The sequence below is a fragment of the Convolutriloba macropyga genome, chromosome 4 (assembly GCF_964194025.1).
Source record: "Convolutriloba macropyga chromosome 4, txConMacr16.3, whole genome shotgun sequence".
Classification (NCBI taxonomy): domain Eukaryota; kingdom Metazoa; phylum Xenacoelomorpha; order Acoela; family Convolutidae; genus Convolutriloba; species Convolutriloba macropyga.
The window spans coordinates 17,952,935-17,979,135 of NC_134471.1; the positions used below are offsets into that span (position 1 = coordinate 17,952,935).

At 35.0% G+C, this 26,201-nt stretch overlaps 1 protein-coding gene across 2 annotated transcripts in view; it reads left to right on the plus strand.

Annotated features, from left to right (window-relative positions):
- LOC142337492 (N-alpha-acetyltransferase 16, NatA auxiliary subunit-like) overlaps positions 1–26,201 on the plus strand; it is a 444,167-nt gene that overhangs the window by 349,616 nt on the left and 68,350 nt on the right. For both annotated transcript variants that reach the window (XM_075386756.1, XM_075386757.1), the window contains exons 2-5: positions 19,159–19,274; positions 19,801–19,885; positions 20,246–20,439; positions 20,737–20,940. In XM_075386756.1, coding sequence (XP_075242871.1) covers positions 19,206–19,274; positions 19,801–19,885; positions 20,246–20,439; positions 20,737–20,940 — 552 coding nt within the window. In that variant the 5' untranslated portion in view covers positions 19,159–19,205. The remainder of the gene's footprint in view (positions 1–19,158; positions 19,275–19,800; positions 19,886–20,245; positions 20,440–20,736; positions 20,941–26,201) is intronic.

Sequence of the window (26,201 nt, forward strand, 5' to 3'; positions counted from 1 at the left end):
CATTTTTGATGAATAAAGTTTGAATTTTGAAAATTTATATTAAAGATTTTAGCCAAAAAAAAACTTCAATCAAACAATTCAGCAACGCTCTTCTATCGCTAATGGTAACAACAACACTATGCCGTTATAAATTTCAATTTATTTTGAACTATATTAGCGAAATTGCGCCAAATTTTACCAAATTGTGCCAAATTGTGCAAAAATTACTGAAAATGTGAACAAAAACAGTCGAATGTTCACAAAATTTTAAACCTCGATAACTCCCTCTAAAAAACGAAAATCGAAAAAATCTTTTTAATTTCCTATTCTACGCTGGACGGGATCTTCAGTGATACCACTCACAATTCTCTACGATGAATATATCGATCGGCCAAAATTGACTGAACTAAAAAAAACCCAGTTGAGTATATAGTTCCTCCTCCCCACTAAAGTGGGGGTCGGAACAAAAATTCCGCTTCGTCCCATAGTTGGATTGATGAAAACAGACAAAAACTGTACACCAATGTATTAAAATCATTAAGTTTTAAGCAGCAGTTTTTCGATAACTTTCGCTAACTTTTATAACTTTCAACAAAATAATTTTTTCTTCTTTCAAAACAAAATAAATAACTCAAAGACGTAAACTCATTTTCCGCTTTTCTGGTCATCAGTATTGAAAACGTTTTTTTCAAAATATTTCAACCGCTCTAGGTATTTCCGCCGCTTAAATATTTCAACCGATTAAAAGGTGAAAATTATTGGAATTTTTTTTTTCTGTCTATTGATTTTTTCATTGCATCGTGATTCTCTAGGACTTCGTTTATAGTACGAAATAGATGGAGTCAAAAATTTACTGAATTTTTGCATAATGTTTTGCCGAGCGGCCTATAGGCCCATATCTTTACAAAAAAGTCAAATTAATCGATGTTCTACTACTATACTAAGAAACACAATCTTTTAGATGTCGCGAACAGAAGGCCTTTATCTGTGGCTAACTCAATAGTTTGATTGGCAAAATAATTTAATTTAATTGGGCAATTGTCGCTTGCTGAAATCTCCGCATTTTTTGGTGGGACCAAATGTCTCCAAACGCAGCAACTTATTAGGTTCACTAAAACGCTTTAGAACGGCAGTCGACGTCACTCAGATGGTGCAAGCTGTAATTTGCAAAAACAAATTTTCCTCAGAAATTTGATTCCTCAGAAAAAGAATGAGAGCTTGCGTGAAAATGAAATATATGTTCCAGCTAATACAATGTTTGAAGAAGGCTCCGAGTGAAATTACCGTTCTGTCAGATGCCATTACATCCTATCCGATCAAAGTTAAACACTAGCAATGCGACCATGTCATTTGTTTTACTCAAATTTTGAAGTTAACTTTAAAAATTTCTTCTTCGTTCATCTAATCACTGTTCCATTGCAAGGGCTCGCACCTTTTATGAAGGTATCTCTTCGTAACATAAGGCGGTGAAATTTTCCAGAAATGATTGAATTGGTAAGGGGCGCTTATAAATTTTACATTCAAAAAAATTCTTTCTTAGTATTTTCCAAATCAAAACATGGCAGAAATGACACTGATATGGAATAATGAAAAACCTATCAACCGATGACAAAAACAAAAAGAAATCAAACGAATGGTGTCCACATAAAACTTGATCTCTTGAAAACGAAAAAAACATGAAATTCTGCCCAGGTTTAGGTGCGCGACCGTAGACTGCTCTGATCCGACCATTTGGGTCGCACACTGGTGGCATGGTGCGACCCAACATACATGGTCAGGGAAACGCTTGAGTCGCACGATGGTCTGGACAATGATAGCACTACGGACTGATCAGAGGGCAAATTCGCACTACAGTCTGATCATAGGTCGCACGAAAGTCTGGATAATGGTTGCACTATGGACTAATCAGAGGGCAAATTCGCATTATAGTCTGATCATAGGTCGCACGAAAGTCTGGAGAATGGTCGCACTACGGTATGATCAGAGACCAAAGTCTAGTCTGGACATAAGTTGCCCCAAATTCTGACCACAGAGCATTAACTGACCATATTTATTTGACTGCAGTTTTCTATCACTGTTTTTGATTACTCAAAAGAAAAGTTGCAAGCACTTCAAAACGACTTTCTGTTTATATTTTTATCAATTAGTTTTGTCCAAAACCTAACAAGATATACTAATTTATTAAATTTTAAGTTGAGTAGTACATAGGTTTGAACTGAATAATTTAAACAAATAACAACGGATTATAACATGTATAGAGAAATGGTCAGATCAGAGGGAGCGTTGGTCACACTAAATTGGCACAAAATTTTGGGTCGCACCAGAGTCGCACGAAATATTTGGATCACACGATGGTCTGATCAGAGGTCTTTTGGGTCGACCTATGGTCGCACAATTTCTTGAGTCGCACTACGGTCTGATCAGAGGGCTTTGGGTTGCACAATGATCTGATAAGAAGGAAAAGTCTTGGAAATGGTCTGATCAGAACGGTCTAAGGTCGCTCACCTAAAAGTGGGTGTTCCTTGTACAAGGAGTTGTAACCAATCAGCGGAGTCTCTGAAAGCATTGAAAGATCTTTTATGTAATATTTTAATATTTTTAAATATTTTAATATTTACAGAATATTACATTAAATCAGAATTATTTGGCTATGAATTTGCTGATCGGCTATCTTCGGCGGAAAAACAGGAGATTTACAATATGCAATTCAATCCCAACCTATCCAAAACTAAATTATGCAGTGTTTGCAAGGTAACAATGAGCTGACTCCGCGTATGCCAATTGATCCTGCACTGTGATAACTTGGGACTTCAACAACTTCGTAGAACAATTGCCAATCCCCATCTCAATTTTCCTTTTTTGGTAAATAAAAGCCTCCAAGCCCAAATCTATACTAAAAAATCAAATTATGCTGCGTACTGAAAGCCTTTATATGTGGCTTACTCGAAAAATTTGATTGGCAAAATAATTTATTTTAATTGGCAAATTGTTGCTTGCTGAAACCTGCGCATTTTGTTGCGTGACCAAATGTCTCAAAACGTAGCAATTTATTTAGTTGTTGTAAAATTATTTTTACAAGAGTTGATTTTCAAAAAAGAAGAGACTTTGAGACTGAAATTCCGCTTCGATAACTTGAAATTCCGCTTCAGCAGTTTTTCGATAAGACACGGTTGATGATGTCGCACAGAATTGAGTTCTGAACCCGAAATTAGAACAAACGAAAGCTTTAAAAAATGCGAGAATCACATGTGCAAAAATTTGAAAACAAACCTGAACTAATCTTAAAATTGAGGGATGAATTCTATTTTGAGAAGCATTTAAACTCGAGTTTGTTGAATCTCTCTGGTTAGGGAATGACAAAAAGGAGGTCACTTTGCACAAAAGGTGAGACAATATTTTCAAGAAATTCAAACCATATGGGACTTTTCGACCAAATTTGTCTCAAAATAAAACTGAAAAAAAATTATGCATATTTCAGAATTACCTCTGGCAGCATGAGTTTTAAGAAAAAGAACGACATCGATGTAATTAGGGATAATAAGCAGAAAAACATGTCTTTCTCGAACATTGATCGTTTAAGAAGACTTTTAAATGCCACTCGAAGAAGAGTGTCAAACAATAAGAGCCTCTGAAGCCCCTCTGGTCTTCTTTAAGTCACGACGACTTCCCATGAGTCCATTGTATGCAAGGAGTTTCTCAAAACCTGATGGAATGAATGATTCACGGCCTCTTTTTCGAAATAGTTTCTAATTTATCTAAATGACGTTATCGTTTTCGGTAGAATTTTTTGAAGAACACCTATAACGGTTAGAACTGGTTTTTCAACACTTAGCGGAGAATAGATTAAGGAGAAAAGGATGACATGAAAAATTTCTCTAAAAAAGCGTCCGATTCCTGGGGCACAATATGTCTGAGAATGGCGTCGATGTCGACTCAGAAAAAGTAAGAGCCGTAAAAATAATGAAACAGCCATCCTCCCTGAAAGAATGCAGGCGCATTTGGACTACTACAGACATTTATTCCAGGTTTCGGAAAAACAGCAGAACTTCTCTAAAGAGCAATACTTCTCTAATAAATATATCAATTGTAATGGACTGGCGTCTAGAGAGCAGAAATACGTTAATTGATTTATAGAAAAAGCTTTGGGAAGCCTCAGTTTCCCTGACAACCAAATGATAAGGGATCTTATAAACCAACTACGGGTCATTTCGCTAACAGAGTTTGGGTAATTTCTTAGACAAAAACAATGAGCCGGAGATAGAGTTAATGCGTACGCTATTAAAACTCTTGATATAGTTCCACATAAATATTCAATAAAAAAACGGAAATTACTCGAAATTGTTCATTTTACGCGAAAACTTGATATTTATTCATTTGGACAAGACGTTTTAAACGTAACACACTATATAGCTCACCTCCAGATGTACAGTTGTAAAGAACCAGACGTTGTATTCGAATGATGGATAGAGAAACTGGGACAAATTAATTTTGACACCAAGCACAGAGCAGGAAAGAAAATCCCACAAGCTGACTGTTTCACATGCATAAACACAGATGATGAGGAACAAACATCTTTTGTTAACGCTATTGTGATGAACGCAGAGCAAGACAATATCGCCCTTTGGAGTCGAGGGTGGTAATTACACAAACTGCAGAGGGTATAACTGCAACATTCGCAGCAGCAAAGTGACAACGCGTTCAAAGAAGTATAATTACTGGCCATAGACAGAAAAAGACCGGTACCAAGACAAATGAAAAGTGGAGCTTCGGTGGAGTTATAGAATTACTGGATGAAAAATACAGATCATTGTCTCTTAGAGGGGATTTTGTATCGGAAAACAGTCAGAATCTGATTGAAAAGGTTTACCAAATGCTAGAACCGTGTACCAAATGTTCTCACGTGCTTGAACTGCTGCAAGAATCTCCTCACGCTGGTGATATGGTGATAAAGAAGACATTCCAATGTGCTTTTGAAAGGTTTCACATACTGTGCTTGAGAAGGGACGCAAGAAGTTGGATAGAAATTTAAGACATATGCCTTAAGATTGTGAGAACGAGCAGAAAGATTAACTGCCGCTCGGAGAATGGAAACCTAGTCACCCGTTTGTGCAATTGTTTCTCGATATGACAGGTTCAATTCCAGAATATCATGGTAACAAGTACATTATGCTTCTCAGAGATGAAATCAAAAAAGGTATGAAGCGTACCTTTATCCAATCAAGAGGCAAAAACCGGTGCCAAGACCAATGGTTGTACACAGAATGATGAAAATCAGCTGTCCAGTCAACGTACGCAAAGCTAAAGGGTCGAATGTTGTGACAAAATACATTTCGTAGTCTTAGCGGAAAAAAAGTTTACAGAGCACATTGACAACATCTTACCAACCACAAGGGAAGGCGATGATTGAGAGAACAAACCGAACAATAGAAAATTGCTTCTTCACATACATAGGCCTATACTAACATGAGTGGACACATTTTCCACTTTTAGCTATATTGTTCTATTGTCATCAATCAATAGTGTAACAATATAAAGCGCTGAGTGTGGTATTGGTTTTTCCACTGTCAGTACTTATAGGCTGCATCTATAACATACCACATGCCAAAAAATATCCCACTTCATGTGACTATGTTGCGACAATTAAACGCTTCAGGAAACGCATCAGTTGATGCCAGAGTGTATGGATGCCGGACAAGTGTATGAAAGCCAGAAAACTTATCATGATAATTCGGGAACGAGCTACAAAATAGTAGAAGAATTGTTAGTTTTTAAACCATCGGTACAAATAAGGGAGAAACAAGAAAAATAACATCTCTAAAACCTCTATGGAAGCCATACACAATTTGCGAAGTGAAAAACAATTTGCCCTTTAAGGTGAACGATTGAAAAGACCAAAAATGTTATTAAGTATCACTGTGACCGACTACAAAAGAAAAAACACAAGAAATGCAATTTATGCCTTTGACTCAGACGAAACAAAAAAAAGAGAAGGTAAGTGATATAATCATCCACAGAGATTGAAACTAATCTGAGTTCAGAAGAAAAACTTGAAGCTCAGAATGCTAACAATCCGCTAAAGCCATTAATGAAATGTCTGAGAATGGAGCTCAGGTGTCAGTGCAAGAGACCCCTAAAAGGCAAGTGAAGGCAAACCAACTTGCTGAGAAAGGAGGTGAATCCTATTTGAGGCCTAAAAAGAATACTGAAAAGCAGCACAAACAAAAATACCAAAACAAAACGGAGAAGCCAAAAAAGCAATTAGGAAATCAAAAACTACAGAGCAAAATTCTAAAAGTAGTACCAAGGCACATAAAATGGCTGCAAGGTTCAGCAGTTGAATAAAATTGGTACCTGATAAGCTAAAGAAATACTTTACAGAACATGGTATAGAGTACTTTAATAGTGAAGAAACTGATGGTGTTTTGGTTTCAGAAAAGTTCAGAAGGAAAAATTGGAATTCATTCCTGTTTTGTTTTTGCTTAAACTTGTATTATTTTATACTGACACGATATTCGCGTATTCGAGTACGGAAAACAATAGCAGGTTGTTTAATAAACGTTGAGTTTCAATCAGAGATTGTAAAAAAAACAAAATTGCATGTATGAAGCAGTGTGCAAGTATACACCCTTCGACACTTAAAAAAAAGCTATTTATGAAACGATGTCGTTCATGTTACAGAGAACTCCTGACCCCGAAAATCATTATAGTCCAAGGGAACTTGTAGAATTGTTTCTCAAAAAAAACCTTTGCCTTACCATTTATTGGCGGTGCAACCTATAAAGTCAACAGGTCATTCTACAATAGGCGAGTGAGACCACTTTTTTGGATGACCTTAGGATAAGCATCCGGAAAAAGGATGAACGCGAAGGTGCTATGTATGCTGAGCCTGTAGAGTGGCTTTCACCTAAAGGAAGAAAATTTCATCGGAAACGTTTAAAACAATTCAAAAGTTTACATCCGGAAGATTTGGCAAAAACTGCTAAAAAAATATACTGGGCATTATTAAGAGTCCCTAGGTTTTTCAAAATTTCTTTTAAACAAAACAACACATTTTGAAAATGACCTACTAAATTACTTTTTTGAAAATAAAAACAAATTAAATTTGTCAAATTATTGAACTCTTTATTAAGGATGACACTTCAAGTTTTTTGGTAATAAAAAGACAAACTTTATCAGCGGAAAACTATTTCACAATTACAAGATTGAAGATTTTGCTTTGGCAATTTTACAAGGAAAAGCAGATTGTCTGGACAGCAGATAAAATTAAATGGAATTTCAGGTATTTTTTACTCCAAGAAAAGATCAAAACTTGCAACTGCTATTCTTAAAGTAACCATGGAAATGTTTGTTTTAAGCCTTACTGACAACTTGAATTTCCAACGACTGGAAAACGGGGAAATGTTCCTGATGATTAGAACTCTTTATTTTGAGAGTCAATAATCGAAATTTGAAAACATGAATGAAATAGACAAAAAACGATGAGAGTCTTTCAGTAGCGCTCTTCGGGCCCGGAACTCACGTTGAAAGAGCAGCATCCGTTTTATATATTTAAGTACCAAGATGGTAGCAATTTTAAACTAGCATCCTTTTGGAAACGAAGAAGTTCTTGTGTTTATAGGGGGTCAAAAATTTTCGAACCATAGATTTAGTCCCTTTTACCGAAACTCTATAAGACAACTATGTGATTGCTGCATGCAACCCGCTGTAACAAAATGCCACCAAATAGAAAATGGCAACTTTCAACATTAAGGAGAGACCCCGAAAAAATCAATCGAAGATATGTCAGTGGTTAATGGACGATGACTTAGGTGCTTGTGATCAAAACCTACATGGTAGCCTTTTCTAAACATCAGATATGAAAAGAGTCAATTTGCTCGAAAAATGCGCTAAAATAGTGAAATTGTTATCAGTGTAAAATACTTCCGAAATCCGGATAGCAAATATAATCGTGAAATTATTATAAATTTGAACAACCAGTTTCAGCATGAAAATTCTTCATCAAAAGAAAGAACAATTTTTCTTAACCTGAAAACCTTATTCATTTGGCAAAAAACTACTGCTTTTGCAGTGTCATCCCTAACAGTCCACTTATATTTCATTTCTTGACATTTTTCCTAAATTGTTCCTCTAATTAAGATTTGTCATGAATAATATATCTTGGCCACAACTACTGCAGAATCTGGACAACTTTAATTCAGTGGTTTTGCGGCGTGAAATTTGTTCGCTATAAATTAAAAGTAGAATGAGAAAACGGTGTTTGAACAAAAATTCGGTTTCTCGGTAGTGGTTTCTTTGTTCACATGCGGCAATTTAACTCTGATAGTTACTGTTTTTTCGATTTTTTGGATCGGATTTCTTTCTAAATGGTTTTTGCAAGATTGCCATTGAAGATTTTGCATTGGCAATTTTACAAGGAAAAGCAGATTGTGTGTACAGCAGATAAAAATAAATGGAATTTCAGGTATTTTTTACTCCAAGAAAAGATCAAAACTTGCAACTGCTATTCTTAAAGTAACCATGGAAATGTTTGTTTTAAGCCTTATTGACAACTTGAATTTCCAACGACTGGAAAACGGGCAAATTTTCCTGATGATTAGAACTCTTTATTTTGAGAGTCAACAATCGAAATTTGAAAACATGAATGAAATAGCCAAAAAACGATGAGAGTCTTTCAGTAGCGCTCTTCGGGCCCGGAACTCACGTTGAAAGAGCAGCATCCGTTTTATATATTTAAGTACCAAGATGGTAGCAATTTTAAGCTAGCATCCTTTTGGAAACGAAGAAGTTCCTGTGTTTATAGGGGTCAAAAATTTTCTTACCATAGCTTTAGTCCCTTTTACCGAAACTCTATAAGACAACTATGTGATTGCTGCATGCAACCCGCTGTAACCAAATGCCACCAAATAGAAAATGGCAGCTTTCAACAATAAGGAGAGACCCCGAAAAAATCAATCGAAGATATGTCAGAGGTTAATGGACAATGACTTAGACGCTTGTGATCAAAACCTACATGGTAGCCTTTTCTAAACATCAGATTTGAAAAGAGTCAATTTGCTCGAAAAATTCGCTAAAATAGTGAAATTGTTATCAGTGTGAAATTCTTCCGAAATCCGGATAGCAAATATAATCGTGAATTTATTAAAAATTTGGACAACCAGTTTCAGCATGAAAATTTTTCATCAAAAGAAAGAACAATTTTTCTTAACCTAAAAACCTTATTCATTTGGCTAAAAGCTACTGATTTTGAAGTGTCATCCCTAACAGTCTACTTATATTTCAGTTCATGACATTTTTTCCTAAATTGTTCATCTACTTAAAATTTGTCATGAATAGTGTATCTTGGCAACAACTACTGCAGAATATGGACAACTTTAATGCAGTGGTTTTGCGGCGTGAAATTCGTTCGCTCTAAATTAAAAGTAGAATGAGAAAACGGTGTTTGAACAAAAATTCGGTTTCTCGGTAGTGATTTTTTGTTCACATGCGGCAATTTCACTCTGATTTTTACTGTTTTTTCAATTTTTTGGATCGGATTTTTTTCTAAATGGTTTTTGCAAGATTGCCATTGAAGATTTTGCATTGGCAATTTTACAAGGAAAAGCAGATTGTGAGGACTACAGATAAAAATAAATGGAATTTCATGTATTTTTTACTCCAAGAGAAGATCAAAACTTGCAACTGCTATTCCTAAAGTAACCATGGACAAGTTTGTTTTAAGCCTTATTGACAGCTTGAATTTCCAACGACTGGAAACCGGGGAAATTTTCCTGATGATTAGAACTCTTTATTTTGAGAGTCAATAATCGAAATTTGAAAACATGAATGAAATAGCCAAAAAACGATTAGAGTCTTTCAGTGGCGCTCTTCGGGCCCGGAACTCACGTTGAAAGAGCAGCATCCGTTTTATATATTTAAGTACCACGATGGTAGCAATTTTAAGCTAGCATCCTTTTGGAAACTGTGTTTATAGGGGTTCAAAAATTTTCATACCATAGATTTAGTCCCCTTTACCGAAACTCTATAAGACAATTTTGTGATTGCTGCATGCAACCCGCTGTAACCAAATGCCACCAAATAGAAAATGGCAGCTTTCAACAATAAGGAGAGACTCCGAAAAAATCAATCGAAGTTATGTCAGTGGTTAATGGACAATGACTTAGATGCTTGTGATCAAAACCTACATGGTAGCCTTTTCTAAACATCAGATTTGAAAAGAGTCAATTTGCTCGAAAAATTCGCTAAAATAGTGAAATTGTTATCAGTGTAAAATTCTTCCGAAATCCGGATAGCAAATATAATCGTGAATTTATTAAAAATTTGGACAACCAGTTTCAGCATGAAAATTTTTCATCAAAAGAAAGAACAATTTTTCTTAACCTAAAAACTTTATTCATTTGGCTAAAAGCTACTGATTTTGAAGTGTCATCCCTAACAGTCTACTTATATTTCAGTTCGTGACATTTTTTCCTAAATTGTTCATCTACTTAAGATTTGTCATGAATAGTGTATGTTGGCAACAACTACTGCAGAATATGGACAACTTTAATGCAGTGGTTTTGCGGCGCGAAATTTGTTCGCTCTAAATAAAAAGTAGAATGAGAAAACGGTGTTTGAACAAAAATTCGGTTTCTCGGTAGTGATTTTTTGTTCACATGCGGCAATTTCACTCTGATTTTTACTGTTTTTTCGATTTTTTGGATCAGATTTTTTTCTAAATGGTTTTTGCAAGATTGCCATTGAAGATTTTGTTTTGGCAATTTTACAAGGAAAAGCAGATTGTGAGGACAGCAGATAAAAATAAATGGAATTTCATGTATTTTTTACTCCAACAAAAGATCAAAACTTGCAACTGCTATTCCTAAAGTTACCATGGAAAAGTTTGTTTTAAGCCTTATTGACAGCTTGAATTTCCAACGACTGCAAAACGGGAAAATTTTCCTGATGATTAGAACTCTTTATTTTGAGAGTCAATAATCGAAATTTGAAAACATGAATGAAATAGCCAAAAAACGATTAGAGTCTTTCAGTGGCGCTCTTCGGACCCGGAACTCACGTTGAAAGAGCAGCATCCGTTTTATATATTTAAGTACCACGATGGTAGCAATTTTAAGCTAGCATCCTTTTGGAAACTGTGTTTATAGGGGTTCAAAAATTTTCATACCATAAATTTAGTCCCTTTTACCGAAACTCTATAAGACAATTTTGTGATTGCTGCATGCAACCCGCTGTAACCAAATGCCACCAAATAGAAAATGGCAGCTTTCAACAATAAGGAGAGACCCCGAAAAAATCAATCGAAGATATGTCAGTGGTTAATGGACAATGACTTAGATGCTTGTGATCAAAACCTACTTGGTAGCCTTTTCTCAACATCAAATTTGAAAAGAGTCAATTTGCTCGAAAAATTCGCTAAAATAGTGAAATTGTTATTAGTGTAAAATTCTTCCAAAATCCGGATAGCAAATACAATCGTGAATTTATTATAAATTTTAACAACCAGTTTCAGCATGAAAATTTTTCATCAAAAGAAAGAACAATTTTTCCTAATCTAAAAACCTTATTCATTTGGCAAAAAACTACTGATTCTGCAGTGTCATCCCTAACAGTCCACTTATAATTCAGTTCGTGACATTTTTTCCTAAATTGTTCATCTACATAAGATTTGTCATGAATAGAGTATCTTGGCAACAACTACTGCAGAATCTGGTCAAATTTAATGCATGTTACTGCAACACTTATGGATAGGCAGTTACTCAATTTATTCAATGAACGCCGAGAACAGAGAAAATGATTGAAAAAAACGAGCCAGTAAAAATTTGTTTGGGTGAAAAATGATGAAAAGCTCAATTTTGAGACTAAAAAATTAAAACAAAAGTATTGAGTTCGGTACGGACCAAAAATTGAATTGTGTTAAGTCCCAGGCCCAAAAAAACAAGTAAAAAACAGAGGAGAGGGGAAAAAATTGCGACTATCTTGAGTTCATTTCCCAGAAACATAAATAGTCTTGAGTCCAAGGCTATAAAATGATGAAAACGTCAAAACCCAAAAACAGTGTTGAGGAAATTGAGAATATTCAGAAAGAAGCAAGAAAGTTTCATTTTATAAAGCAGGCAGCGAGAGCCCATGAATCCGTGAATACATATATTATATGCCAGAGTTGTGGAAATTTAAAACCGAGAGTTCCCCCGGAATATACCAAGCTTTACAGACTGAAGTGGAACTGCAGGGCCGGTGTGTGAAACTAGAGTACTAACTCTTTATTTCAAGAAAAACTTGTCAATCTTTGACAAAAATTGGACAACCATTGTGATAAAGCCAAAGATGCAACAAAAACGAAATGCGCAAAGTGATCTTCGAGTGTAGGCGCAAAGCGAAAATCCAAAAGCGGTGGCTGCCACAAATGCCGAAACGGAGAAATCAATTGACTTTTTGAAAAAATAGTGGGCCGACTTTAAAGTCAATGCTTCTCAAAAAAGAGCGAAGCCATCGAGAAACTGGAGAAGCAGAATTATCTTTTGCGGTCACAGCTTCGGCAACAAAAACCTTACAACCACCAACTGGTCAGTGAATGTCGAAGAAAATATGAAACACGAGAAAGCTATAACAAAGGCCACTGAGAACTATTTTTTGGAGATCCGGTTTAAAAAAATACGGATTTGGACCGCTACGCGTTTTTATGAGACCTTGTTGGTAGGGAGTTCTGATGGACGCAACCTGATGCCGTTCGAGATGAAGAATTATTCGAGACCATTCATCGGGCGTCTAAATTCTGACAAATGAGGCAGCGGGAAAAAGTACAAACATTTTGGGCTCGGAGAGGTAGTGAAATTTTACATTGAAAAAGTTAAATAATGTTATGTGATTCCCATGTTTTGTCTCAGTTTTAAAAAGTTGCCGTCAATGAAATCTAGAAATTGTTGTTGCGGTCACTAAGAAGAATCGAAGCTTATGAATTGTGTAGCATCTATGAAGCTTCTATGAGATGGAGCTCCTTAGCATGAGCTTTTAGAAAATATAACAAACAAAATTTTTAAAGCAACACTTACAAGACTTTTTTATATAAACGAATTTCTATATAAGTACTTAGGACGCGTTGCATTTTGTACAAACGTCAACTTTAATTATGCGCTGTTTTCTTTGTTTGCTTTTCATTTTTGGTGCCTAACGTTAATTTAATTTTCTCTAATTTAATTGCAAAAATATTTTTCCTAATTTGTTTTGACTTCAAGTTAACTTCAAAAGCCTCTTTCGTGACGATGAGTTTCATGAACTTCCTGTTCTGTATTACTACCTATCTCGGTCAATTGGGCAATGATTGCTGGAAACACAGTCGCTTTGTTGCATTGAATTGTGCGTATAATTGTTCTGCAGTCTCAGCTAGTGATTACTTTAACCTCATTTTTACATCGTTTTATTAATAGACGCACAGCGATATCTGGGGCTATTTTTGGCCTTCTCCTGGTGTTTTACAATTCAAAGATATCGAATTGTACTCAGGCGTGGTCTTTTTTTAAGATCTGTTCACAATTTTCATGTTTTGGACTAAATTGGAGTAGTGGTTTTGGTCATGCCGAAACAAGAAGTGGAGCGAAAAAGCGAGTGGTTTTGCGGCGTGAATTTTTATCGCTCTAATTTTAAAGTAGAGAGAGAAAATGGTGTTTGAACAAAAATTTGGTTTCTCGCGAGTGGTTTTCTGTTCACATGCGGCAATTTAACTCTGATTTTTACTGTTTTCAATTTCAATTTGTTGGATCGAATTTTTTTCTAATTGATGTTTTCAATCCATTCATGGTCCATTCTTGGTCTAGTTTTCTGTTTAGTCAATGAAAATTCTTTGAATTGTACGTCAGGACTTTTCCTGCTATGGTTTTCTATTTCGTCGTCGCGATTTTTGTTACAAACATATGACGACAAAACCACTTCAAATTTGTTTTTTGTTCATTCGTTCACGCAATTTCAACTGAAGTGCCTGCGTGACGTCATTTTTAACTCTTAGTGGAGCGAGTTTTTTTTTGTTCATTTGCGTGATTAATTTTTTGGTCACCCTTGACCAACCTCACTCTTAAAATTGATTTCCTCACTTTAAAATTGACTTTTATTTACTTTAATTCAAAGAGATAAGGTCAAATGGGCGTGTGTCACTCTAAATGAAGGTGTCAAGGAAACCAATTTCTCAAATAAACTTACTCCCGATATTTAAAACAAATGTTTTCGAACTTTTTGTTCATCGTCAGGTTATAGCTGTTTCACAAATTGTTAAAGGATAAGATCAATATGTTCTTACATTTGTCTGAGACCACCAATAAAACAATTCTAAGAACTATTCTCAAAAAAGAAATCAAATTTTTTTTACTATAAACACTATTTAGCCTATTTACAACTCATATATTCATCTGTGATCAATTTATTTTAAAAAAGGTTATTAGAGAGCAGCTAATATGAGCAGCAAAAAGTATACAGATTTTTATTCAAAATATATTATATCAGCCTTCAAGGAAAAGACCAAATTTTTGGTCTGTTTTTTTACTTTTATTGTGACTGCACATCTATGAAGCTATTGCGGCTATTTTCTGGCAATCTGCCAGCTATGTTTCTTTTTTATGGATCTCATATTTTGATTTTAAAATAGATTGTCAATTTAAAATTTCCTTATCAACGTTTTCGAACTCAGAGTTGTTCGTCAGGCTATAAACAATACAAAATAATAAAATGAAAAGCCAGAAAATAAAATGCAAATCAGCAAATAACTAAAATCACTCATTCAAGGAAATTTACAACAAACTTTTACATAGCTACAGTCGTATTTAAAAAACTTCACATCTGAGTAAATATACATTTTCGATTTGATGTAGCAGATGCATACGGACATGTTTTTATGGAAAAAATCTACATAAATTACCTTAAACTGACATTTTTTCAATTGTAATTTTGAAATTTTTGTTTCCTGAGGTGTTTTTCTTTCAAATTGGAGTTTCATCTCCAAACTAAGCTTTCAGTGTCAATTCTTGTGTTTGGTATTCGTCGCGCGTGTTGATGTTTGGTTTCAGTGTTCTTATATAGAGCGCCTCTAGTCTCATTAACTTAGATTGGTTGCCGCACTGGTCTATTATCGTCCACTGGAAAGCTGTTTTATCACCGTTGCACTCAATTGCATGTATTGCCATCGGGGAGTCCGCCTTGGCATGCTCTGCGACCCTTCTGGTAATATGTCGGCAAGTCTGCCCTACATAGATGGATATGCATCCATTACACATGAGTTTATAAACCACGTGGTGTTTGAGGTCTTTATCAAAGCTATACATAAGGCTAGGTAAACAGCTCTTAAGTTTCCGAGTGGTAAAATTTGTCTGTACAGGATGAATTTTGTTCAGCTTCTTCACAAATTCATTAGAATTGTTGACTCTATACTGTAATACGAATTGTAGTTTCTCAGTTATTTTCTGTTGTTTCACGGCTACAACCGCGTTTAATCTTCTTTTTTTGTCATTGCTTCATGGAACGCTTCCCAAATGCTGGTGGTTCGGAACAGCTGTATTATGCTTTTCTTATGTTGAACGAGTGCACAGCTACGATAGTTTAGAATTGTTCCAATATCTGATGGTTTTGATACCATGTCAAAAAGATTTTCCCCTCCGGTGGTACGTTAATTGACATGTCCAGAAATGGCAAACTGTTTTTGTCATCGGTTGTTTCTTATGTGAATTGAAAATTTTGATGGAGGTTATTGACCGCATTTAACAGTTCTTTTGTGTCGCCTCTAACTGTTCTCACACTCTGACGTCTAACATTTCACATTTTGTGCTTTTGAAACAGTTATTCTTAAAAAACTACAAATAATTGTTTTGGGTTCCGATATGAGAAATTTTTCCAAAAATATTAAGGGCTGTCTGGTCCCTTTCCCCTTTGAAGCCCCTGTTATGTCTGATCTACATTTCCCAAAGAAATTATGCGATGCTGTTAAGAAATTATTTTCAGTATTACAATAAGTGTCTAACCAGGTTTCATTTAAAGCGACAAACGTATTAATGGGAGCTGTTTGCAAAAAGTTTGAAAACTCTTCAAACTTGTTTTTCAAGCTTTGACAATAAATTAGGTAAAATAAACGTGAGTGGGTGGATCCTTTGTTTTTTAAGTAACTTGAATACTCAATCAAATTTTCCAGATGAGGCCCTGGGTTCAATTCAATGTCCCCTGACAGCATGAGACGTACAAGTGAACTAAAAACAAACAATTTTTATGAAGAGAGCAAAATTATGTGAATCAACTGTTTCAAAAAAATAGAATAACAAACACTACGTTTGCTGGAATAATATTTTTCAAATGTTCGCTTATGAATTTCAGTATTTTTTTCTCTTCCCATAAGTATACTGAAATTTAAAAATATCAAGAAAAATTGCAACGTTCTATATTTCAACAAACCATTAGACAAATTTATAATGAGTTGGAGGTAAAAATGCTTGTTTTGGATGGAAACCAAAAAAATTGTTTTTATCATAGTGATCAAATTTTTTTTCCTAAGTTTTGGTTGATAATTATCGGTTTTACTTCAGTTTCTGACACCGTAAGCCCAAAACGCACGTTGAAATTCCGAATATTTTTGAGAGGTTTAGGTATACCATGACTGACTGATGGGTGTACTCCATCATTGCTGATATCTTCCGTTTCCAGTTTACTATTAAAAAAACAACGTCAATATCAAAAACGCCACTCAACTCAGTTGCAAATTTTTCTAACGCTAAATTATATTTGCCTATGTTATTGTTATTTTTGCTGCGACCAAAAACCATTTTTAACAGGTGGATTTTGGCAAAGTGCAACTTTGAGTGATGACAATTTCTGTATAATTTCCGACGCAGTTTCCATTAAAATACTAGCTGTTTCAAAACCGCTATTTCCCGAATCATCATTGTTATGTCCAACATGTATAATAAGATTTTCAATCTTGTGATGACCGTTGTATTGTTTTACAATATTGGATAAGTCTTAAAAAATTGTTGTTATCATAGTGATAAAAATTTTTTCCAAAGTTTGGGTTGATAATTCTCGGTTTTACTTCAGTTTCTGACACCGTAAGCCCAAGATGCACGTAAAAATTCCGAATATTTCTGAGAAGTTTAAGTAAACCATGACTTACTGATGGGTGTTTTCCATCATTGCTGATTTCTTTGGTTTCCAGTTTATTATTAAAAAAAGCAACGTCAATATCAAAAACGCCACTAAAATCCGTTGCAAAATTTTCTAACGCTTCATTATAATTGCCTATGTTTTTGTAATTTTTGCTGCAACCAAAGAAACCATCTTTAACAGGTGGAATTTTGCCAAGTGCAACTTTGAGTGGTGACAGTTTCTTTATAATTTCCGAAGCAGTTTCCATTAAAATACCAGCTGTTTCAAAACAGCTATTTCCCGAATCAATATTGTTGTGTCCAACATGTATAATAAGCTTTTCAATCTTTTGATAACCGTTGTTTTGTTTTACAATATTGGATAAGTCTGGAACTTTTGCTGAAGGATAGGAGTGAATAGCTGTACTTGGGCTCAGATCTTTTGCTTGTACTTTTTTTGTGTACTATCCGAGAGAATAAGTGTCTTTGTTGGTCTTGGTGTAAACTGTGGATAAAAAACCTTGGTTTGTTGTTGATGCTCTTGAACTTTGTTGTTGTCATGAATTTGGTTTGATGTTTTTTCCTTTACTTTGTCTAATAGATTATCAACCATTTTGTTTTTTTTTTGTCGGAGGAAAGCATTTTCATCTTTAAGTTGTAATAATAATTTATTCAAATTCAAACATTTTATTATCAAACATTCACTTCATTTTTTCAAAATCTTTCCTCTCTTTATGTACCTTTGTCATTATTTCAAAAAAAACTTCCAATATTTAAAACAAATGTTTTCGAACTTTTTCTGCCAAACGTTCATCGTCAGGTTAAAACTGTTTTACAAATTGTTAAAAGATAAAATGAATATGTATCTACATTTGTCTGAGACCACCCTTAAAACAATTCTAGGAACTATTCTAAAAAATTCAAAACAAATTAAAAAATTCTAAACACTTCTTTTTTGGTTGTGTTCTTTAATTTGTGTCTATCTATGATTCTTGCGCGCATTCAATTTCATCATTTTTTCAGTGGCTTCCTCGGCTTTTCTGTTGATTGTGACGCGTTTTTTTTAATATTTTGCCTCAGCTTGTAAGTGAGTTGTGTGATTGGTTTTGTACCTAAATATGACTGCTGTACCAAATATATGTTTAATTTTGAAATGATCTGCTAATTGAAGATCAATAAAGTTTAATTCATCTAAACGGTGCCACAATCTTGGTTGCTCCAGAGTAAATGGTTTTCCAAAAGAATGTCCTTTTAAGGATTCTCTAAAAATAGGGCGCTAATTCAGGACTACTGCTTTGTTCGTCTCATTTGCTCGTGCAAGACGTCTTTCTCCACGTCATTATTGAGACCTTTACAGTTGCCCGAGTTCTGTTGTCCGCAGAACATAAATTTGTTTCATGTTTTATGAAATACCACGTGGCTTTGAGAATGAGGGGTAATTAAATATGCCCCCATTTGTGGGTCCTGTGTGGTCTACCCCCAATCTATAGATAGCGTAAATATACCGCAAGGGGGTGGGAAAACCCGCAGGTGGCCATAATGGGAAAGACCTCAGCTTTTGGCTAAATGGCAATTTTTATTCTTCGTATGTGAAGAGCATAACAAGCGGTCGTGGGTGTAGCAATTTCGTTTTACAGTTCACTATTTATAGCGAAACGATTAGAACGTCGATATAAAATACTTGCATCGAAATTAAAAAGTCCAAAGTAAAAGTAGAATAGAGATAATTAACTAAGTCGTTTTTAATTGCAGACCGCAATTTTTCTTGTATACAGGGCGACAACCCTTGACTGAAAATGACAATATTGGTGTCAATCGACAATACAGTTTTGAACGAGCTCTCCGTTAATAGACTTTATCAAATTTTGAATGAGCAAATGGAACGTGTTGAAGGAAACCGCGACCACTTAGAGTTTTCAAACAATACAATATACCTTCTCAAATGTTACTTGCTTGATTTTCATGGTCTTTCCCGGTGTAGGTGCCCCAATCATGGAAATTAATGGATAATGGGGGGGGGGGGGAGGGCTCTAAAGGGGGGAAAGACCCAATTTTCATTGTCGTCTGTTCTTTCAGTTTGTGTTTGTGACATCACAGCTGTATGTGTTCAATCTTGGAACGATGTCAGGTGCTAACAGTAACACGCAAACGCTTCCTGCAAAAGAAAATACCCTTTTTAAGAAATTAATGGTAAGTTTAAATTATTTTAATTCATCATTATTTAGTGACCCTTGCAATCTAGTATAACAAGGAATTCGACAATTTAATGTTTTCGTGGACGTTGACGAACTGAAGTTGAGACAGACCAAAAATTGTGGCTCTTTTTGATTGTACACCTGCCCACGAAATTGTGCTGCAATTCGATGCAATCACATTCGGAGGCTTGCATTTCAATTGTCGTCAAACCTTTTGATGGCTTGTTGCATTCAATGTTCACAAAATGAATAGATCATTAATAGTCGCAACATATCAGTTTTCAATAAATACATATTTTGAAACATCAACTACAAACATAAGCGCAAGTACTCTATATACGGATAACTGCAATTTACCTTTTTTTATTAATGGTCGCGACGCAGAAAGAAATATTAATGCTCTACCTCGGTTTTTAAGTGTTTTGTCTTTAATATACTTAGCTTTTCTCTGTCCACGAGGTGATCGGTGTATTTCGGCTCTCTGCTGATTATGCTTTACTATTTTCAATCTGTTGTTTCAGAAATCCTGCGAACAAAAACAGTACAAAAATGGCCTGAAATTGGTTAAACAGATTCTAGCCAATCCAAATTGTGCCCAACACGGAGGTTAGTATGTACTGTACTGAAGATCAGTATACGGTATAATTATATAATCGGTTCTATTGAGAAGAATACCTGTATAAATGTATACAAAGCAAGAAATTTAAAGTCAGTTGATCTGTTCGTACTATAATGTAAAATAAAAAATGAATTCTCCCACATTACCTTTAAACAGGATATTTTCATGTTATTAATTGCTCTTAAACGAAGTTTGTACCATTGTATTAGTCCTGCTGGTCTTTTTGTTGGATATTTTGTACTACTCTATTTTCGTCTGACCACCGAATTTTCGGCTATTAACGTCTTTCGAGGGTCCGACGTTAGTGGGTTATGCTTATACAGGTTAAAACGCGTTTCTCTTTTTAGAGACAATAGCCATGAAGGGACTTATCTTCAGTTGTATTGGGAAGAAAACAGAAGCTAGAGAGCTTGTCAAGCAAGGACTCCTCTTCAATTTGAAAAGTCACGTCTGTTGGCACGTCTCGGGACTAATCGAGAGATCTGACAGAAATTACGAAAAAGCTATCAAATGCTATATTAACGCTTTGAAGTGGGATAAGGTAATTGCTTGACTTTCTACTAGCTCAAAGTTAATTTTTTTGCATCAGGGCTTCGCAAGAATTTTGTCCATTCCTGCTTGTCCATGTCTTTGTTAATATTTGTTAATTTAGAAAAAAAGAATAAATCGTCAGTTTACTGACGGCTCGAAGCTAGAGCGCCCTCCTCGCATGTATTATACAGTAGCAATTAATTTACAGATAATGGTGATATAAGGTACCCGGGAGGCATTAACAGAAGAACTCGGCGCGATATTTTTGAGCTTCCCGAAAGACGCCTTGAATACTAAATATTTGCAGGAGAATCTTCAAATTCTTCGTGATCTGTCGATGCTTCAAATTCACATACGAGACCTCTCAGCGTTCAAAGAGACAAGATACACTCTCCTTAGACTGAGACCAAGCCACAGGGTCAACTGGATTGCTTACGCTATAGCTCACCATTTACTGAAAGAGTACGATGTCGCCATCAAGCTGTTAGACCAGCTGAGGATCATGGACACGGTAAGAAATGCTGGCAACTGTCCGCGAAAAATTACAACGATTTGCATAGCTTACTATTACTTATAGCCGCGAGCGTAGCTGAGCGTAGCTATATTGCGGTGATCCTGGTTTTAACGAGTCGAAGGGGAATATTGGTTTTCTTATGATTTTAAAAGCTGCAAAGCGAAAGCTGGGGCTATTAGTGGTCTTATTGATTTTTTTTTACAATCAAAGAATTTGAATTATACTGGTGCGTTGTCTTTTTTACGACTCAAAGAGGAGTATTGGGGAAACGTCTTTTTATCGATGATTTTTTGGAGTGTATTTATAACATGTAAAATTAAATGTAGAAGAGAGGTTTTTCTGTTTAATAGCCGCACAGCGATAGCTGGGGCTTTTATTGGCCTTCTCGCTTTTTTTTGTCGTCGCGATTTTTGTTACGACCATATGACGTCACAACCACTTCAAATCTGCTTTTTGTTCATTCGTTCATGCAATTTCAACTAGAGTGCGTGCGTGACGTCATTTTTCGCTCTTAGTGGAGCGAGTTTTTTTTTGTTCATTCGCGTGATTAAATTTTTGGTCACATGACTTACCTCACTCTCAAAAATGACTTCCTCACTTTGAAATTGACTTTTATTTAGTTTAATGCAAAGAGATACGGTCAAATGGGTGTGTGTCACTCTAAATGAAGGTTATTTGAGAGCAGCTAACAGAGGCAGCAAAACTTATACAGATTATTATTCAAAATATAACATATCAGGCTTCAATGAAAAGACGATTTTTTTTGTTCTCTTTTTTACTGTTTTTTTTGAGACTGCAGATCTACGAAGCTATTGCGGCTATTTTCTGGCAATCTGCCAGCTATGTTTATATTTTTTAGAGAGAGCGAGAAAAGCAGGTGTCAAAAAATTTTAGTCAAAAGTGACCGGTTTTTTTAACATAAGACTCCTTTGAAGGAGTTTTTTTATGTTTTAAATATAGTGAATTGTTAGTAAAAAAATTTCAAATTTTCAAAATGTTTCCTGTATATTTTTATCTCAGTTTTAATGTTTGCGATGTTCTCTTATTGTAGTGCAATTTTACCACCGCAATAATTTTTACTGTTCGTAATGGTTCAGAGTTCTGCTATCTTTCTTAAACATTTATGAGTGCTAAGTTTTGATAATAAATCATTTTCTGATTTATAGTTTTTTTATTTTTAATTGAGCTCAAACTAAATTTGTAGCTATTATTAGTCCTGTGGTTTTATGCGATTTTTGCTTGACTGATTTTTCGTCTGAACCATATGACTTTTCTTCCTCAAAAACGGGAGAAAAAGTTAGCGCTCGGAGGGCATTAAGCTCTGATAGAGCCCTAAGCCTTACTGTACGCTAAGAATGCGATTCATCAAAACTGTTTTGAGGAGACAATTTAATGGTGTGAAGGGCGATTTTCAATCTTAAAAGTTTGACCCCCCGCACACCCCGCCCCTAATGCTAGCATCCCTAAGCCCCAGCTGGACACTTTCAAAGCCAACCGGTCGTCTGAGAGCAATTCGGCTGATGTTAGTCGTTTATGTTTACGTCTTTTTCCTGATGTTTTGATTTTAAAATGGATTCAGTTTCTTTTCTCAAAGATATCATAAACGACAGAAACCACAGATTTTTGGATAAATGCTCTGGCGTCAAAACCAAAAAGTTTTCGAATAACTGAAATTTGTTTTCCGTTTTTGAATTTCAGTTTATTAAGAGGCAACCCAAATATAGTTTTTAAGTTCTAGTTACTTCAGTTCTAACTTTTTGAGTTCGGTTGCTTCGCTAGATTTGATGGCCTGTTTTTTTTTGAGTTTCTCAGTTTTTTTTCTCTGAAAATGGGTAGATACTTTTCAACGTAACTCGATATCTTTAATTGCTCACAAAGAGATTCAATTATTGTATACGCGTGCGTCTTTTTTATCAAAATTTTTGTTTGACCGTGTTTTGACTTTTCGGGTGACTTTAACGCCGTTGTTGTTCTGCGTTTAGCGTGATCTAAAGTTTTCTCTTTCACAATTTTAAGTAGCTGAACACAATTGGCGGCAGTTTAATACTAAAAGTCAAATGTTAAGTGCGCCAAAATTGGGGCCTTTTTTCACTTTAATCTTAATAGTGGTATATTTTATACGAGATTTCACGAGATTAAGTTTTCAATTAGTCTTTTTTGTATGGTTTCTGATTGGTGTCAAAGTTGTTTCTTTTCAATAGCCGCCTTAATGACTGCATAGTATTATTGCATGCCTAATTTTTTTACTTCGTCAAACAAAAATTTGTTTCCTTTTACCTCTTTTTGCCGCTTTTGAAACATTTTACCTGAAACCTTTTTGAACTCTGTAGGCTTTATTTTTTGCTGATTTTGATCAAAATGCTTTTTAGCAGCAGTTGCTGTCCAAAGTAAACTAAAATGAATTTAATCGGTATCAAAAACTGGAATTGAAAACAGAAACAGGATAAAACCCTTGAGGCCTAATTTTAGATGCCCGCTACTTGATGGTTGTTCTTTTAAGTTACGCTTAAGCAATCTAGAATGAACGGAGTCATAAAAACGAAATTATAAATGAAACTGTAAAAACCATATGATCAATTTTAGATGCGCGCTACTTAAACTTAGTTACCATCTCTAATTCTTATTGTTTTTTTTACTAGCCACTGTAGCCTGTTTTAGTGCAAAGTATCAAAAAAATTTCTCATGTTTTCTTACATCAATCATTTTCCGTTTTTTCCTCGTTTTTCATCGTTTCGTTAAATTTTTATTTTGTTACTAGCCCCCTCAGCCGGCTATTATGGCGCTCCTATTTTTTTTTTACTTTGTCGTACTTAAAATTTTCACTTTACCCTAGTTCAGAGCTTGTTCAAGTAGAAACGGGATGAAGCCCAATTTTAGATGCCCGTTTTTAGAACTTTGTTTTTAATTACCCCCCTCTAATGCTTATTGGCATTGATACTAGTCCTTGTGTGGTCTCACTACGAAACAGGAGTAGGTTGAGCTCTAAAGGACATCAAAATAGTTCGCACTTTTAAATTGTTTTTGTACAAAAATCATTTTAAAGTTTTTTCTCTTTCAATTCCAATCGTGGTTATGGAAATCATCGGCGGGTATTTTCCGGCAATCTGCTAGGTATGTTTTTGCTTGCTTCGATTATGTCAATACCGAAGTTTTTATCGTTTCGTTAAATTTTTATTTTGTTACTAGCCGCCTCAACCGGCTATTATGGCGCTCCTATTTTTTTACTTCGTCGTACTTAAAATTTTCACTTTACCCTAGTTCAGAGCTTGTTCAAGTAGAAACGGGATGAAGCAATAATGGCTCCAGTTTCGAATACGTTTGTTTTTCGGGACAATTCAATTTACGTCCGGAATTCTTCTATCTGTTTTTTTGTTTCGTTGTCTCATACTCTGCGTTTTAAGTTTGTTTACTCTGCAAAACGTTTATTGTCAGCGCGGGACATCATTTCTCACTCTCTCGAAAAAGCTTTTAGGTAATTTGAGTGATTGGATTGTGACCATACGTGGTTTGCCTCACTTGAGAAATTGGCTTAGGCACTTCAAACTTCAATTTAAATTTGAAATAATAGTTTAAGGTTGAAAATGATAGATGTAATCAAGCTCTCAATAAAAGAGGTTTTCCCGGAGCTTATTCGAACAAACAGATTAATTTGTTGCTGAAAATGTTAACAAATTTTTGGTTGGCGTTGATAACTTTTTCAATTGTTTTCTGTATTTGTTTCTATCTGTTTTATACGGCCCGCTAGTCTATTTCGCAGCCATTCCGGCAATCTATTGGCTTCTCTTTAACCTAGGGAACTATTTTCTAAATTTTCTCATAAGTTTATTGAAGATTTTCGATGTTGTATCAATCTAGAGAAATGACATATTCAGAAATGGGATATTCAGAAATAGGATATGTAAAGTTATTATTAATAGTTGTCAAAGCAAAGGCTGAATGAACAATTTCTTGGCCTTCTCTTGTTTGGACTCGAAGAGGAGTATTGCATCAGCATTGTTTTGTTCATGTACTGAATTAAGTCAATGATTTTTCAATAAAGTGGTTCTTTTTATGTAGTAAACTGGTCTTTGCGGCTTTGTTCAGTTTATATTTTTCACTTTTAGTTATTGTATTGCTTTTAGTTGATAATTTGCTTTGATCGAGGATGCAATAGTATGCTACCTGCTCAATTGATAATACTATGTATTAAATAATTTGGTTCAAAAACAGAAATATGTTTTTGGTTGTTAACGATTTTGTTTTTCTGTCTTCTAGTTTTTTCTTATAATTCATTGATCGAAAAGGTGTTTCTAATGATGTTACCATCGGACTGATGAGTGTTTAATTGGAATTTTTTGCTATCATAAATTGTGCAAACACTAGGTTTTAAGGTGTTTTGTTACTAATTTTTCTGCAGTTTGATGTGCCATGTTTTTGACTTATTCGAATAAGGCTTGTCTTGCACCTCCAATTATAGAGCCCTCCACACATTTTCTCTTATTGGCAGTTTAATAGCTTTTGAGCCCTAAGATCAATGGAAAACTGAGTCTTACTTGCAGTTTCATCATTGTTTTTTCGTCTCGATGATCGAATTGTTGGCGTCAACAATCGTTGTAATTTGTTATTCTGACAAAAGTGTTCTGATTGAAGTGTTCAAATCTAAATTCTTTTTTATTCGGAATGAACTTTCGAAATGAAAAAGCAAATCAAAAGACCTAAATGATTTTTTAATGAAATCTTGTTTTATTAATAGACGCCCTCATCTTCTCAGCCGGCTATTATAGCGCTCCTAATTTTTACAATCCAAGAATTGGATTGTATTAGTGCTCTGTCTTTTTTTTATTTTTGTAAGATGTTTTCACACCTTTTTCATGACTTTGAGCTTTCAAAACGGGATAAACAGGTAAAGCTCAGCGGGCATCAAGTTTCATTAGAGGCCCTTAGCCGCGTTTAGTAGTTCTTCACGTACTTAGAGTGGTGAAGCTACTGGGAAGGCCGTAATTCAAGGTTAACAGGTCATTTTCAGAAGTTCTCTAACAGGTCATCTCAGAGCCCAAAATGTTGCAATTTTTTCGTCTTTCGGATTTTTTGTTGGACCAGTCTGAAATTGAGATTTCTAAAAGTTGGTAAAGGTCTTTTGTATTGCTACACGTAGCTATATGTATTGCTACAACAAACATAATAAACACGTAATTTATTCTAATTTCTACAATTTTTTCAAGTTTTTTGAATGTTTTTGTTGTTTCAGTTCTAGGTGTCACAATAATAGGTTATTTTTT